The 15,246-nt window shown below is 41.5% G+C and overlaps 1 protein-coding gene across 1 annotated transcript in view; it reads right to left on the bottom strand.

Moving 5' to 3' along the window:
- G3bp1 (G3BP stress granule assembly factor 1) overlaps positions 1–15,246 on the bottom strand; it is a 49,488-nt gene continuing 34,242 nt past the window's right edge. The window contains exons 9-14 of the mRNA XM_023713099.1: positions 14,748–14,949; positions 10,714–10,815; positions 10,330–10,441; positions 9,659–9,787; positions 8,636–8,745; positions 1–7,441 (exon numbers count right to left, since the gene is read on the bottom strand). Coding sequence (XP_023568867.1) covers positions 7,235–7,441; positions 8,636–8,745; positions 9,659–9,787; positions 10,330–10,441; positions 10,714–10,815; positions 14,748–14,949 — 862 coding nt within the window. The 3' untranslated portion in view covers positions 1–7,234. The remainder of the gene's footprint in view (positions 7,442–8,635; positions 8,746–9,658; positions 9,788–10,329; positions 10,442–10,713; positions 10,816–14,747; positions 14,950–15,246) is intronic.

Below are 15,246 nucleotides of genomic sequence, written 5' to 3'. Positions count from 1 at the left end.
TTCATTCAAGAAGTATTTATTGGTAGGTGCTATGGGAGGTAACACAGATGACACAGATCCTGCCCACAGAGAGCTTACAGTCTAGTAGGGCAGAGAGAACACGCAAGTGGGCTACACGGTCAGGCGTGCATTTTCTGTGAGATGAGTAAGTGTAGAAAATAGCTGGGATAAGAAGAGGTACTATGAAGCCAAGGATGACTCAAATTATGCACAGAGGAAAAAGAAGTGAAAGCTTGTGGAGGCAAAATGACAAGATGGAGCAGGAACAGTGTGGATAGTAACACAAAGGGAAGCAGCTGGGTGCACCTGCTGCAGGGGTGACTTAGGAACCGAGAGCAAAGAAAGCTACAAGACTGCGAAAACTAGGAAAATCACTCTGCATATAAGCAAAGTGCCTGGGACACATTAGGTAAAGTACCAAAGATTAATTACCCAGGCCAGGGACAGAAGGACCCAGGAACAGCCAGTGACTTCACCCTATTTGGGCCACTCCCCAAAATTTCCCAAAGATTTCCTCCACTGAAATGTCACAATGCCTCTAAAATTACTGAATTCAAATCCTTCTCCAGGTATGCTTCCCATGTACGAATAAAAAAAGAAAATTAATTACCCAATTCAACTACCATTTAGGGGCTCTAAGGTTAAGTTTTAACTGCATCTTCTGGGAGAATGCACAAACAGCCCACCCCACCCCCATCCCGTACAGTCTTAACAAAGCAGTTAAACAGATAACCGAATTCTAATTCCAGGTTGAAGGGGTAAGGTATGAACTATGAGAATGGTATAAAGTGCTCCAGGAACTCACTGCCTAAATTATGAATTACGAAGGTCAGGACAGAAGCTCAAACAAGAGGGACAAGATGGAAGTAGATGAGAATAAATGTGCTCTTTTCAAATTCTGGACACTTTAGTCCTCAAGGCATTCCCTAGTCCTGCTGCAAACCTCTTTAGGGTGAAAACAGCTCTTGAACTCCCATCTTTAAAAAGTGACTTGGGTGATGAAGAGACTGGGAAGCCAGGTTCAGGCACAGGTCTGTCTTCAGAAAAGAGAAGGCACTGGGATACACGGAATCAGCAAGGGCAGCACTGGAGGGCCACCAGTGGTTGGGCGTGCTGAAGCATCACTTCCTCGAAGAATGAGAGAAATACCTGGAAAGGAATATTAGGACCCAGATACATACATGGCGCTGCCAGGCTAAGACCAAATTGCTGCCCCCTAGGAGCTTACAGTTATAAGGTGGAAAAGCACCACAATGTACAGAATACAAAACACTGCAGTATTCAGGAGAAAATTACAGCTGAGTTTCAGCTATAAAAACATCAGGATACTCAATAGCCTTCTGAGAGCTAGTAGTAAACCCATCCCTGAGGGGAGTACAAGTTAATGTCCTTAGACAACAAGCTCTGGTAGAGCTGAGCATTTAAGACAGTCCTACAAAAACAGAAAATGTGGGTATGAAAATGTTATCAGAGAATGAACTGGTAAACATTAAAATCATGGTGCCTTCCCTTCTCTCTCCACGTCCTGATTTTTAGCAGCCCTGGCCTTCCTACAGGGAACCTAGCCACTCCACATTTCTTCTATAAAGCAGATCTGGGACTCTGAGCCACTCATACAGCTCTCGTAAAGCAAAGGTTATACCAACCACCTCTTAATCCCTTCCAGCATTAGCAATCTATGCCTGAAAAGTTCCAGGTGTCTCTCCCGCCCACCATGATACTGATCAGAAAGGAAAGGAAACCTTTAAGGAAATACCTGATTTTTCTCAAAATACACTTTTTTTTTCTTTCCATATAAATCATGAACTCCTATTCTCTCGGCTAAATCCTACCTCCATCCCTAATCTTTTAAAATGTCACTTCGACATACACATGAATATTTGAAATGCTCTACAGCTACTTGAGATAATGTGCACTAAATGTTAAGGGAAGAAAATGTCTTCTACCCTAGGTCCTTCTGCTGCTTCTTGGCATCACGTCTCCATTTAAAAGTACACAATCAGTGTACTTTCACATTACAAAATTTTAAAATGTAAACAGATCCGAAAGTCAAACAGGTAATATCAAACGGGTAATATCAAAGCTTAGCAAGAACCAGTAACCAAAGTGGCTTTAATTACAGCATTAGCAAAAACTTTTCCTATCTATATTATTAAACAGGTATCCCCTTTTGATAATCACTACCAAAGCAAATGTCCCATAGGTGGCTTCTGAAAATTACTTAAGTACTCCCACCATGAATGTTTGGCAAAGATGTTTAATTTACCTGGGGGAGGAGTTAAGTCACTTGTAGCATATCCTTTACAAATCTGAGACATATTTCAAAGTACTAAACTCACAGATTTCTTTCTGTAGCTGCCAAATCAGAGTTTGTAAGTTTCAGGGGGAACTGTTTCCCAGCATTATTCTTACTTACACAAACCTAAAAAAGTTACAAGGTTCAAGTCAAAAGGAAAAGGAAAAAGACTCATAAAATTTCAAAACAAGCCAAATTAACCTTGAAAATTGAACCTTCCTTAATTCTAAGCCAATACACAAAAAAGTTATCAGAGTCGAAACTGCTTACAGGGTCTGGGCGCCTTCCGGGTCGGCTAGTCACCCAGGGCGCGCTCTGTGACTATTAGGGAATGTCAGTTGCCCTGAGCTACAGATCCATGAGGAAAAAGCCAGAAGAGCAATGTTCCTCTCACACACGTCCCCGGCCTGCCAATGGTCCCCGAACTTCACAGGGAACAAATACAAACCCTGAAGGCATTTTTAAAGAAACCCAAAGGCTTCTTAAACACAGAACCACTCAACTTGGTTATCAACTAATGTCACACAGCCCTTGGGGGACAAGTAGCTCTACCCTACCCTAATCCCACAGACACTGCCTAAATACTTTTAAAAATACTGTGGAAGGTTCTCTGCCCACTGCCTACTTTTGGTACATTTGGTAGTCAGCTAACAGCCCACATTCAAATAAATATTGATATTCCCTCTTTAGGAGGTTAAAAAGGCTGAGTCAACAATTATCTGCATGCAGTTCTGCAGATGCTTTTAAATAGCACAAAAATGAAACAAATCGATATGACAAAACTGTAGAACTGACTCAACATAAATTGTGGTCTACAAATCTGAACTTCAGAGATTCTAACTGCTTTCTATAAAGTGCAACCCTTTTCCACTAAATCACTAATTTCAACAAGGGTTTTCCCAAAAGTTTGTACACAAAATTATCAGGGTGTGGTAGTTTTATTAAGTATCAAACATAACTTTAAACTCACTTGAATTATAACAAAAAATACTGTGATCACCCACATCCAAATTTCTAATCTGTACTAAATTGTAAACCCTATAAAGAAAACAATCTTAAGAAACCACTGCTACCACATAGGTTTGACAAACAGCAGGAGACCTGTGATAAAACACAAATTCAGTGGACTAAAGCACCTGCTTAGGTAAGCACAGGGACTGCGGTTCAATCCCCAGCACAAGCCATGCTGCACCACGCCCCCAGGCAGGCTAAACTTGCCAAAATCCAGGGCGTGGTGGCACACACCGATAATCCCAGGGCTGAAGAGGCTGAAAACAAGATCACTAGAGTCTGAGCTTCCTAGTGAGACCCTGTAAACAACCAAATACATTTTTTAAAAAATTTTTTAAAGACTTACTTGCTCTCAAGAAACTGAAGAACAGGGACCAGGGAGATAACTCAGTAGAATAAGCACTTGCCTGGCAAGCACAAGGGCCTGAGTTCAATCCCTGGTTCTGCAAAAAAAAGAAGAAACTGAAGACCAGAAAAACTAAACTTGTTCCGAGTTCAGACTCAGGTCTCTCTACAGTAACTTTGTTATAGGACAGCCTGCTCAAGACAGACAGTGAAGCGCACCTATAACCTGTGAGAGGCAGCAGTCTGAAGCGAGATCCTGTCTAATGGGGGAAAAAAGGAATACCCTAAATACCCTATTCACTATTCATGTCACCCAAATGTGATTCTAAAGAAAAAGCAACAGTTTTAAGGGCCACCTTTTCCGGGCTGTGTGGATGACGTCAAGGCCTGCTCACGTAACTGTTCTGATGCCATTTCTTCAGCTGTTACTTTGGTGGTAATATCATTACTCTACCCAGTAGGCTTGAGAATGGTTTCCTAAAGTGCAGTTGAACTAATGCTGGGGCAGTAACTGACTCAACCTAAGCTAGGTAATTACTTTGGATTATCCTTTTCACCATTCCTAGGCAAAACCTCAGAGTTAACCTCACTTCGAAAGCAAAAGTATTTTTGGTAGGCTAAGATGATTTCTTGTCAAATAGATCTTAAAAGATTTGAGATCCACTGGACCAAACTAAGCTGATCTAGTTAAAACACTCACAGGTCAAGGGTTTGAAGCTCGGAGCAGAGAACACTAACAATGCTACAGATGAGCATCTGTACTTGCAAACCTGAAAACACCGCATGTGACCATCTGCTGTTCTTACAGAAAGTGTCGCCTCATTCCACTTCCACGCTGTGTGGAGGCACGCCTCCCTGCGCTCCCGTGCTCTGCCTACATGCAGTAACATAAGCAAGGGGGCTAGGACTCATACTGCGCATAAGTTAAATCCCACCTCCCAGTCCAACAGTATTCAAAACCCTACAACCAAGCCAATTCTGAGGACTTGTTTCTGAGGCAACGTGTGTGAGATGACACAGCAGCGGTTCCCTATAGCCAGTTATAGCAGCGTCTAGCAGAGTGCCACACCTCCCCACATTCACACACATGCACACGTGTGTGCGCATATAAGGGCACAGCCAGGCACACTCACAATTTGGTACAAGTACCAGGAAGGGCGGCTTCTTAGTGCAGATGTTAGAGTAATTCCTAATAGATAGGTACATTCCCTAATTATCTGAGGCCCAATGTCAGGAGAGTCCACCTTCCTCCTGTCAGCCCCGACCCCACCACACCACTCTGCTCCACCCACAGGAGTAGCATCACAGGTGGGGCAGCTTCATTCACACCCAACACCGGGATCTCAGTCCCCACCCAGTGCACATCAGCAATGGTGTGGTATCCCCACAACCCTCCGAACCTCGAACCTGGAAATGTCCTCCTGGATGTGGGTTAATACCACATCTTATTAGTGCCCTTAAACCTCTCACTAGAGTGCATCTCTTTTAAATAAACAGGGGGGAAAAATCCAGTTGGGTAGTAAATTGAGAAAAATTTCTAAATTGTAATTTATGACCTCGAAGTTCTTTTTTTGAAAAGGAGCACACAGCCAGTGTAGTGATGGCTTTGGTGCCCATCTGAAATCCCAGCACTCTGGGAGGCTGAGGCAGGAGGATCAAGTTCAAGCCTAGCCTGAGCACCTTAGCCACTTAGAACCTACCTCAAAATAAAAAATAAAATGGATGGGGAAAGTTCAGTGCAAAGGTAATTACTAACAGTAACACTCACACACACACTCACTCAGTCTCAGGCTAACATGTTTCATTTTACCACAAGCTTAATATAAGCTACAGAGATACAAACTGAAACCTTTCTAACTATCACTGGTATGGGCCAAATGAAATGGTCACAAGTTATTTAAACTGACCCCCAACCACAGCCATGTGACTTGAGTTACTAAGTTTTCTTTATATGAAGGGGATGCTACTAATATTTGGACACTTAAGGTACAAGGACCAAACTATTAAGTTACACTTCATTTCAGTTTTAGCTAATCCATTCACAGCAAGCCTACAGGTTCTCACTAACAGCAAAACTAATCACTTCTATTTCTGTGCTCATGCTACCTTCAAATGACAATCCTAAAGTTAAACACTGTTAATAAGAAAATAAGTCAAATTCCACCAACCTGGTTGTCCTCAGATTAGTAATGACAACTTAGCACACAACAGGTTTATTTCATCACACATGTGTAAATAAAATCTTCACCCACCTCACACACAACACTCAACAAATAGCATTACTATGTAAAATGAGTATTATTAGTCTATATTGCCAGATTAAAGTTTCTTCCAGAAATATTTTAATAAAAATTGGCCATTTCCAAGAAACACCCACTGCATGCCCATCAATAAAAGAGAACCATAACAAAATAGGAAATTTACCATATGGCTATGATTTAAAAAAAATAAACTGCAGACACTTGTGCACATCAGCTAAGTCCAATGTTAAAGTCACATTCTTTCTCATGGACTATGATTAGGAATCTGATTAGACACCAAAATAAAACTTAATACAAACGCTCAGCTATTTGGGTCAAGGAACCTCTACAGAAACGTCTGTCCTGAAAGGCATTCCAGTTTGAGAATCAAGTTAGAATAAGGCATAACAAGTGTTAACAGAAGTCAGACAAGGTGAAGAAAGAGGGAGTCTACAATTCCTTGTATCTCTGAATCTAATAAAACAAATCTAGATTTATTTTTCTTTAAACAATTGCCAAGAGTGGAATCTTAGATAAATAGAAGGCACAACAGTTTTGTTCTGGTTGTTATTCAGATGAGGGGTTAGTATTTTTTTTCTTTTTCATTTTTTTTAACAAATACAAATGAAAAATTCTACTTCAAGAAAAAAAATAACAATTCAAGAAAAGTCTATCAATTGCATTCTAGACATTCAAACCTATCTTACAATTTAAATTTCAATAGTTAAAAACAGTAGGTTTTAGAACTGCTTTGTGATCAGTATCAAAAGAAAAGTTCTATTAACACCACTTATTCGGCTTCCAACCGTATCAGTGAGAATAGTTTTCAAATTTCTCATATGACCATTTTTCAACATCGGAAGAGTCATGACGCGTCAAGAAGCAATTTGGATTTTTCCTTCCTCCATAATGTTTATCAAATCCTGTACTTCTCACAGGCTTTTGAAACACGTAAAAAATAAGTAAGAAATATTCCAATGAATGAAACATACCAAATGTCAGTAATAAGTGACACATTCCTTTGGGGAAATGGCTGTTTAAAAAAAAAAATCCAGTCTGTGTATGCAAAGTAAGCAAGGAAATTCAGTCTTTTTTTCTTCTTTAAAAATCTGTCACTCCTAAAATACCATTCCACAAAATTGGAAGTGAAGGACTGAAAGGCCAAGAGAAAAGAGGAAAAAGGAAGGGGGCACACACCATCAACACAAAAGAAGGAAAATTGTACAAACTGAAGCAGTTTATAACAGACTGGGGTCACACTCCCAGCCACCGAAGGCTCGCTGAAGAAATTCACCGGTCCACAGGAGCTGGGTTCTCTTGGTGGAGCTGGGTGAAGAGCGATTCACTGCCGCGGAGCAATCCCCCTTCCTACTCCAAAGCCAGGCTTCTGCACCATTCCTCCACGGGGAGGGCCTCTCATGCCACCACCCAGCCCGCCTCGGGGACCTCCAGGTCCCCGCAGGCGGTTGTCTCGACGGTCCCCTTCCCTGGCAGCACGAGTCTTCTTCTCTTCCACATTCAGACGGACTTCACCTCTAAACATGATGGGCTGAAAGAACCAAGGTGACCGCTTACTCAGAGTGCTTACAGGAACACCTTTGACTCACAAATCAGTCAAGTTCTGAGAGTTCTTATTCTGAGTTCACAAACTGTATCTTTCCCATTAACACAACACATGGAGGAGCCGGGGAGATGGCTCAGTAGAATAAGCACTTCCCTGGCAAGCGCAAGGGCTTAAGTTCAATCCCTGGTTCCGCAAAAAAGACAAAAAACAACACACGGAAACATGATTTGGCATGAAGGGTAGTTTGAAAAAGACAACCTACACCACATCACAGCATTATGTATCTCAATATATGTAAGAAATGCCACTTTTTTATTTTTTGTATTTTTAGGGAAGGGTCTACAGGGTGATCAGGGTCTCACTAGTAGATCTGACTCACAGCGATCCACCTGTTTACAGCCTCCTGAGAGCTGGGATTACAGGCACGTGCCGGAACGGCAGAAATGCCACTTTCTTCATGCATTTAGAGGCTTCAGGAAAAACACATACTATGAGAAGATGGTACATTTACCTACATCTACAAAATACATACACATAGTGAAGTGTCTAGCTTATTACACTCACGTAAATAAAACTTACAAAAAAAAAAATTGACACAAAGGGCCAAGGAGGTTAAGGTACTTGTTTCACGACTCAACACTAGTGAAGAAAAAAAAAGCAAAGAAAGACATCGTGACTGAGTACCGAAAGCCTCCATGCCACAGGACAGCGAAGCACACCTCATGGCATTAGCTTTATGTGAACTATTTCTGGACACACAAGAAGATTTACTGAGGGGAATACAGCAGACCTCCATCAGTCTAGTGAAATGAAGAAAAGCCAAGATACATCTCAAATTCCTGAAAGTCTGAAGGAGTGATCAGAATACAACTCCCAGACAGGTCTTTTATTTTTTATTTTTTTAATTTTATTTATTTTGTGTGTGTGTGTGTCCAGCTCAGCCCACCAGGGGGCGGGGCTGGCTGGCATGTGGTGCTGGGGGATCAAACCGCGGTCCCAGTGCTCTTTGCTAAGCTTGTTCTAAGTAGGTGCTTTAGACCACTGAGCCATCTCACCAGCTTCTCAGGCAGGTCTTTTAATACCAATAGAAAAACATTTTAATGTCAGACAGCCCTAAGGATGTTCTTCTACCAGGAGTGAAGGAGGCAAGAGGTAAATAAAGGACAAAAAACTGCTTACCCTGTTGCTAAGGACCTTCTGCACAGGCTCAGAATCATCGAACACGACAAAGCCAAAATTGGGTAGCTTCCCACCGCTGTTAATGCGCAGCTCCACCACATTCCCATAGTCTGCAAGGGAGATCCATACCAATTCTCAGATAAAGGAGCAGGGCATTTTCTTTTCAGCCTTAGCTATGCACGGGCCTGTAAGGCAGCCACAAGATCCATGTGGCTGAACCCTAACTTAAGGTAGTTCAAAATGAGATGCAGCATGAGTAAAACACACAAAACGCTCAAAGACTACATTTTAATAAAATGCAAAACAGGGCCTATCTATGACTTACTGAAAAATGCTTGAAATCAGAACTGATTATGGATGTATATCTTAGGGATGAAACCCAAAACTAAACATGGTGTTTATTTCTGCTTCATGCACACCTCATGCAGACAGCCAGAAGGCATCTTAAACATCTATGGTCTGCAAGATGGGTGCCTTCTGACTGTGACTCCCAACATACGGTGGGGTGTGAACTTCTCCACCTGCAGCACACTGATGCTCAGGTTTCAGATTCTGGGGCACTTAGATACTGGCTGAAGGAAGCGCAACCTGCATTTCCTAATACAGGGACACCTTGGTACTCCTCTTTAACTGGTTCCAAAAGATACAATGGGTGCCAAAGACGTAAAATACCAAACAGTTTTAGCTAGAAAAGATAGTGAGTCACAGGACAACACCATCAAGTTCTAGTTTGCAAATCAGTACCAAACATGCCAAGGGCCAGGACAAAATTTCTGAATCAAAGTGTATTCAGTACTGAGTCTGATGAGATTCAAAGCAATGGAGTAGCAAAGCAAAATATGACTATACACATTAAAATGATACTGCTTTGAATATGATAGGTTAAACAAAACATTAAAATTCTCCAATTTCTTTGTATTTTAACATGAATCCTGGCAAAACTGAAAATTATAGGTATGCTACTTGTCTGTTTCTATTGGATAATACTACACTAGATAAACTGTCAAAAACTCAGCAACCTACTTTGAAAGAAATCTTTGAGTTCTGATTTGTCCACCTCATGAGGCAGGTTCCCAATAAAGAGCTGGTGGCTGTCCGGATGTCTCACAATTCTCCGAGGTTCAACATCACCTTGCTCCCCAGCTTCACGAACTAAAGGAGGAACAAAAACAGCCATGAAGGGCCAGCCAGATAGCTCAGCGGATTAAAGAGCCTGCTTAGGCACATGCAGGAACCGCGGTTCGATCCCTGGAGTGCCATGCTGGTGCGGGCCCTCCCCCGTGGGTACGCAATAGACGGAGCATGATGGCACACGCCTGTAATCCCAGCTCTTGGGAGGCTGAAAACAGGAGGATCAGTACAAGTACGATCTGTGTGATGAGGCCTTATAGACCACGTACTAAATTTTTAAAAAAAGGGCTGGGGAGATAGCTCACTAGAATAAGCGCTTGCCTGGCAAGTGCAAGGGCCTAAGTTCAATCCCTGGTTCTGCAAAAAAATAAAATTAATTAAAAAACAATGAAAAAGCTAAGTTACCTTTGTTCTGGGATTATTCATACACAATCGTTTCCTCTCTGTCCTAAATTCCATTAGTTCTACAAGAAAAGTATGCACTAGAATCAACTGGCCACCCCAAGATAAGCCCTCACATCGAAATCACCTGAACTGCAGAAATCACCTATGGGAGCTCTTACTTGGTCTGGGTCCCCTCTGAGGAGGAATATTTATTCGTTGTTCTCTCACTCTTTGATCCCTTTGGGGTCTCTGTGGTGGAATCTGAGATTCAGGTTTAGATTCTGGACGAGGCTAAAAAATAAACATTTACGTTAACTGTTGTATAAAAAACAATACATGCTTATCAATAAAATTATGGGAAAAATAAATAAAAATAAATAAAAAAACAATACATGCTTACTTTTTCTTATAATATCTCTTAATAGATATGGTTTACACTAAAAACTGACAATCTCCTCACAGAAAGTTAAAATACCTTGTATCCTTTTCTTATGTCCTATGCTTTAAGCTCTGGCTAAAATTACATTATCAAACACAAGTTTGCAGTTTCACTAGAAACTTACCTGTGATGCTGGTACTTTCACAACATGAGGAGGTATCCCAGTAACAGGAACAGCTCCACTAGGAGGAAGGTTCTTACTGGTCACAGATGCCCAAGAAAATGTCTAAAGGAACACCAAATGTTACATGGTTGCACTATGTATCAAGATAATATATAATAAAGGCTTTTTCACTCAATTTCCCTTATTTTTTGCCCCAGGAATCGAACTCAGGACCTTGAGCTTGCCAGGCAGGCACTTGTGCCACAGCACTATATCCCTGGCCCGCTGCATCACCTCCATCCCCAGTCCCCACCCCATTTAAAAAAAAAAAAAAAATCACATTCTCTCATAAGCTGGATGATGGCTAAGTGACTTGAGATTCTTGTCTTTCACTTGCATACAAATTGAGTATTAAAATTTCCTTTTTTTTGGGGGGGGGGTGGCTCAGGCTGCCTGAAGGGCACGGTTAGCCGGGGATCAAACCACAGTAACCTGCTTCCGACTGCCTTTGCATGAACAGGCGCTTAAACAACAGGCCCCCTAGTATTAAAATTTCTTGCAAAAGCTAATCAAATATGAGTCACATATAAAGCTTTGGAGTCAAACAAGCAACTTTTGTTCAATTTCAAATCTGTGCATCAAATAAAACTCACTCCCCCAAAATCTGCTTAGCTCTTCCTTCCCTGGATTTGCCCAATCTGTTGCATAAAACATCAACCAACTTTAGAAGCATCTTATGCATCTTTCTAGTCTATTTAAAAACTGTCACTGCTGAGCAGTAGCACACACTTGTAATTCCAACACTCTGGGAGGCTGAGGCAGGAGGATCTCAAGTTCCAGTCCCCCTTTTTGTCCTACATGTAGTAAGACCCCATGTCAAAGAGGAAAAAAAAAAAAGAACCTCTCATTTTACTCTAAATGTTTCATTTTCACTGCTGAGATTCTAATCCAAGGTGTCATTATCTCCTAACTAGACTATTATCACAACTACCTGATCAATCTACAAGTAAATTTAAGAATAACAGGTCTGTAAACCCAGCTCTTTGGAGGCTGAGGCAGGAGGATTGCTGCAAGTTGGAGGCCAGCCTGGGCTACAAAGTGAGTTCATGACCAGCCTGAACTGGGTAGTAAGACCCTATCTCAAAAACACTAATAATAACAATAACAATAATAATAGGTTCAGAGCACTGGAATGAATCAGAGATGCTGTGAGCTGCAACAGCTGGTGAGTGACTCCATTCCAAGGGTCCTCAACCCACTGGAACTGGAGAGAGTGGCTGGATGCCATTCCTGGGACGGGTTGTTTCAACTCAGGAATCAGAGAAGCTGCAGATCAGCTTCACCTGAGGCTTCCCAGTGTTACCTTCCCTCAGCGGCCACAACCGAGTGAGGCACTGTGATGGGAGACAGCCACAGCTGCGGTCAGGCTGGCCAGAGACCCCAGTGGGGGCTAAACTGAAGGACGCAGGCCCTGCCCCCACCTCCAAGGCTGGGTTCAGCCTGAATTGCTCTGATTTGCAAGTTGCTGAGCTGGCACCCTCATCCCTGTCCGACTGCCTGCTGCTACCAGACCCAGCGTGGACCTGAGGTCTGCCTGCATTCTTCATCTACCAGCATGAGGATGGACACATCTTATATCCTGCACAAAACTGTAGTAGGGTCCTAGCAGGACTCCACGAGTTCAAAAATCACAGAAAAAATTTTTCATTTTGTTTGTATTTGTATTTATGAGTATGTGAATTGCTTTTACTTTTGGGGGGGTTGGTTTTGTTTTCTCTTTCTTCCCCCTTTCTTCACCTGTCTTTTGGGGACTTGTGCAGTTTTCCTTTGTCCTTCCTTGTTTATCTCTCTCTTATCTCCTTTTTTCTTTTGTTCCTTTTTGCCCTTTAATTCCCCCTCTGTATTTTGTTATTTTTACTCAACATAATTTTTTTCTCCCTTTTCTTTTATCTTCTATTTCTCCTTAGTTCTCTCTCTTACCTTTACCTAATTCTATAAACACACTTCTGCTCCTGAGTAAGAGCTTTTGTACCACTTCTCTCTCTTCTAGCCACATCATGGAGTTTAAGGGGTCAAAATTTTCTTCCCACATTCCTCCATTACCAACACTATATCTTTACTAGTGTAGCCATAAGCTTTGTTACTCTTTTAAGAGTCACCTCTGTAAAACTGCTAACAAATTCTTTTCTGCCAGTAGTGAATGAAGCTATAGCTGTCACATTTAGTACATATTATTTGTGAGTCAATATCTGAGATTTCTTAATGTTTATACCACAATTGCAGGTTTCTTCTCTAGGAGTAAGGATGGTACATGATACATAATTGCTTTTTAATTCTGAGACAGTTTCGCTATGCTGTTCTGACTGGCCTTGAGCTCACAGGGCTCAAGTGGTCAGGTAACAGGCATTGCCACAACACCTGGCCCAAGTTTGTCTTGGATGATAATACTGTAGGTGACTCATTTGATAGTAACAGATCACATAAATATCACTATTTCCCTGTGAGCTGACTCTCAACTTATTTTTGTGGCATTAACAATAGTAAAGTACACTCACAGAGGAAAAAAAAAATCTACAAGCAAAAATCACTTGTTTTTTTCTTAGCCTCCTTGACACCTAGAGAGCAAGAATCCTACCCATTTTATCCATGATGTTATCTCACCTGTAACTATCTAACACAGTGCAGGCACCTGAATAAAATGTTAAACACCTGACACTATAAAAATACTGGGGGCCGGGGAGATGGCTTAGTGGAATAAGTGCTTCCCTGGCAAGCGCAAGGGCCTGAGTTCAATCCTGGGTTCTGCGAAAAAAAATACTGACAACATAAATGTAGTACTAAAAATATCCCTTCCGGGGCTGGTGAGATGGCTCAGTGGTCTAAAGCACCTACTTAGAACAAGCTTAGCAAAGCACAGGGACCGAGGTTCAATCCCCCAGCACCACATGCCAGCCAGCCCCGCCCTGGGTGGGCTGAGCTGGCCACACACACACACACACACACACACATAAATAAAATTTAAAAAAAAATAAATAAATAGAAATTAAAAAAATAAATAAAAATATCCCTTCTCAGGTCACCAAAGGTAAGCGCTCTGTGGTTCCTTTATCAAAAGATCATAATGGTACTCAAGACTATCTGCCAAGCTTCTAACTTTTGTAAACAGTCTGTTTCAGCTTCTGCATCAAACACATGCTCAATTTCGTATTATAACCCTAAAAAAGCTGTCATGCACTTGTTATTTGTTTTGTTTGTTCTACAGTACTAAGGATCGAACTCAGGACCTTCCACTTGCCAGGCAGGCACTTATGCCGCTGAGCTATAACCTGGCCCCACACTTGTATCATTACAAGCAAGTAATACTTTACTCCAAAAGACTAGGGCATTATTGGTGTGCTGATAAAAACAGCATCTGGAATTTTAGACTTGCGCACCAATGAGGTGCCCTGGGAAGGAGGGGCACCCAGTGGCTCCCTTTGAAGTTACAAAGCAATACACATGACACTTCTTATCTGAGACATGGCCCATTACTTATGAAATGTTCCTGAATAACCAAAGTGAAAGGCATCTACAAAAGATAACCAAAACAAAAATGTTTTAAAGTCAACCAAACAGGGCTGGTGAGATGGCTCAGTGGTCTAAAGCACCTACTTAAAAAAAAAAAAAAAAGCTTAGCAAAGCACAGGGACCGCAGTTCAATCCCCCAGCACCACATGCCAGTCAGCCCTGCCCCCTGGTGGGCTGAGCTGCCCCCCACACACACAATAAATAAATAAATGAAAAAAAAAAAGTCAACCAAACATTTTTAAAGGAGAAATTATTTTTTTAAATAACTAGAAATTTTTTAGAAAAACTAGAACTGGAATTTTTTTTTTTTTTAATTGTAGCATGTAGGGCTGGGGAGATGGCTCAGTGGAATAAGCACTTCCCTGGTAAGCGCAAGGGCCTGAGTTCAATCCCCGGTTCCAAAAAAAAAAAAAAAAAAAAGAAAGAAAGAAAGAAAGAAAGAAAGAAAGAAAGAGAAAAGAAAAGATAAATTGCAGCATGTTCCCTACCCGCAAGTCCTCCTGTGCTGTCTGAGCTATGTCCGTGGGTGCTGGAGAAGAACTCTTCTGAGCATCCTCAGGAGCAGCTTCTTCTAAAACAGGTTCAGACTTTTCTTCTTGGATTTCAGATGTAGGTTCTTGCTCTGGTTCTGGTTCAGGATCAGGTTCTGGCTCAGCAACAGGTTCCTCTAAATGTTCTTCCAGGTCATTGCTTTTACAGGAAAATTTGAAAACTGTAAGTCTGCTTCCCTTGACTTAGCAAAACTATCCCAATCATTAACGATAGAAAAACAGCTACTGGGGTTGAGAGTACAGTCAGTGGTAGACTGCATGTTTAGCATGCAAGAGGCCCTGGGTTGGAACCCAGCAAAGAAAGGCAAGTATCACCCTATTCTCAGAAAAAATACAAGAAATGTGTTTATGTTTGAGTTTAAAAGAAGCAACTTTTATTTAAAAAATTCAGCGAATGAATACCAATTTTAAAAATCTATTTGCTAAATAGATCAAA

Source organism: Octodon degus, unplaced genomic scaffold (genome assembly GCF_000260255.1).
Source record: "Octodon degus isolate 3935 unplaced genomic scaffold, OctDeg1.0 scaffold00029, whole genome shotgun sequence".
In the NCBI taxonomy this organism is placed as follows: Eukaryota; Metazoa; Chordata; class Mammalia; order Rodentia; family Octodontidae; genus Octodon; species Octodon degus.
This window is presented reverse-complemented; position numbering and strand designations above follow the sequence as displayed.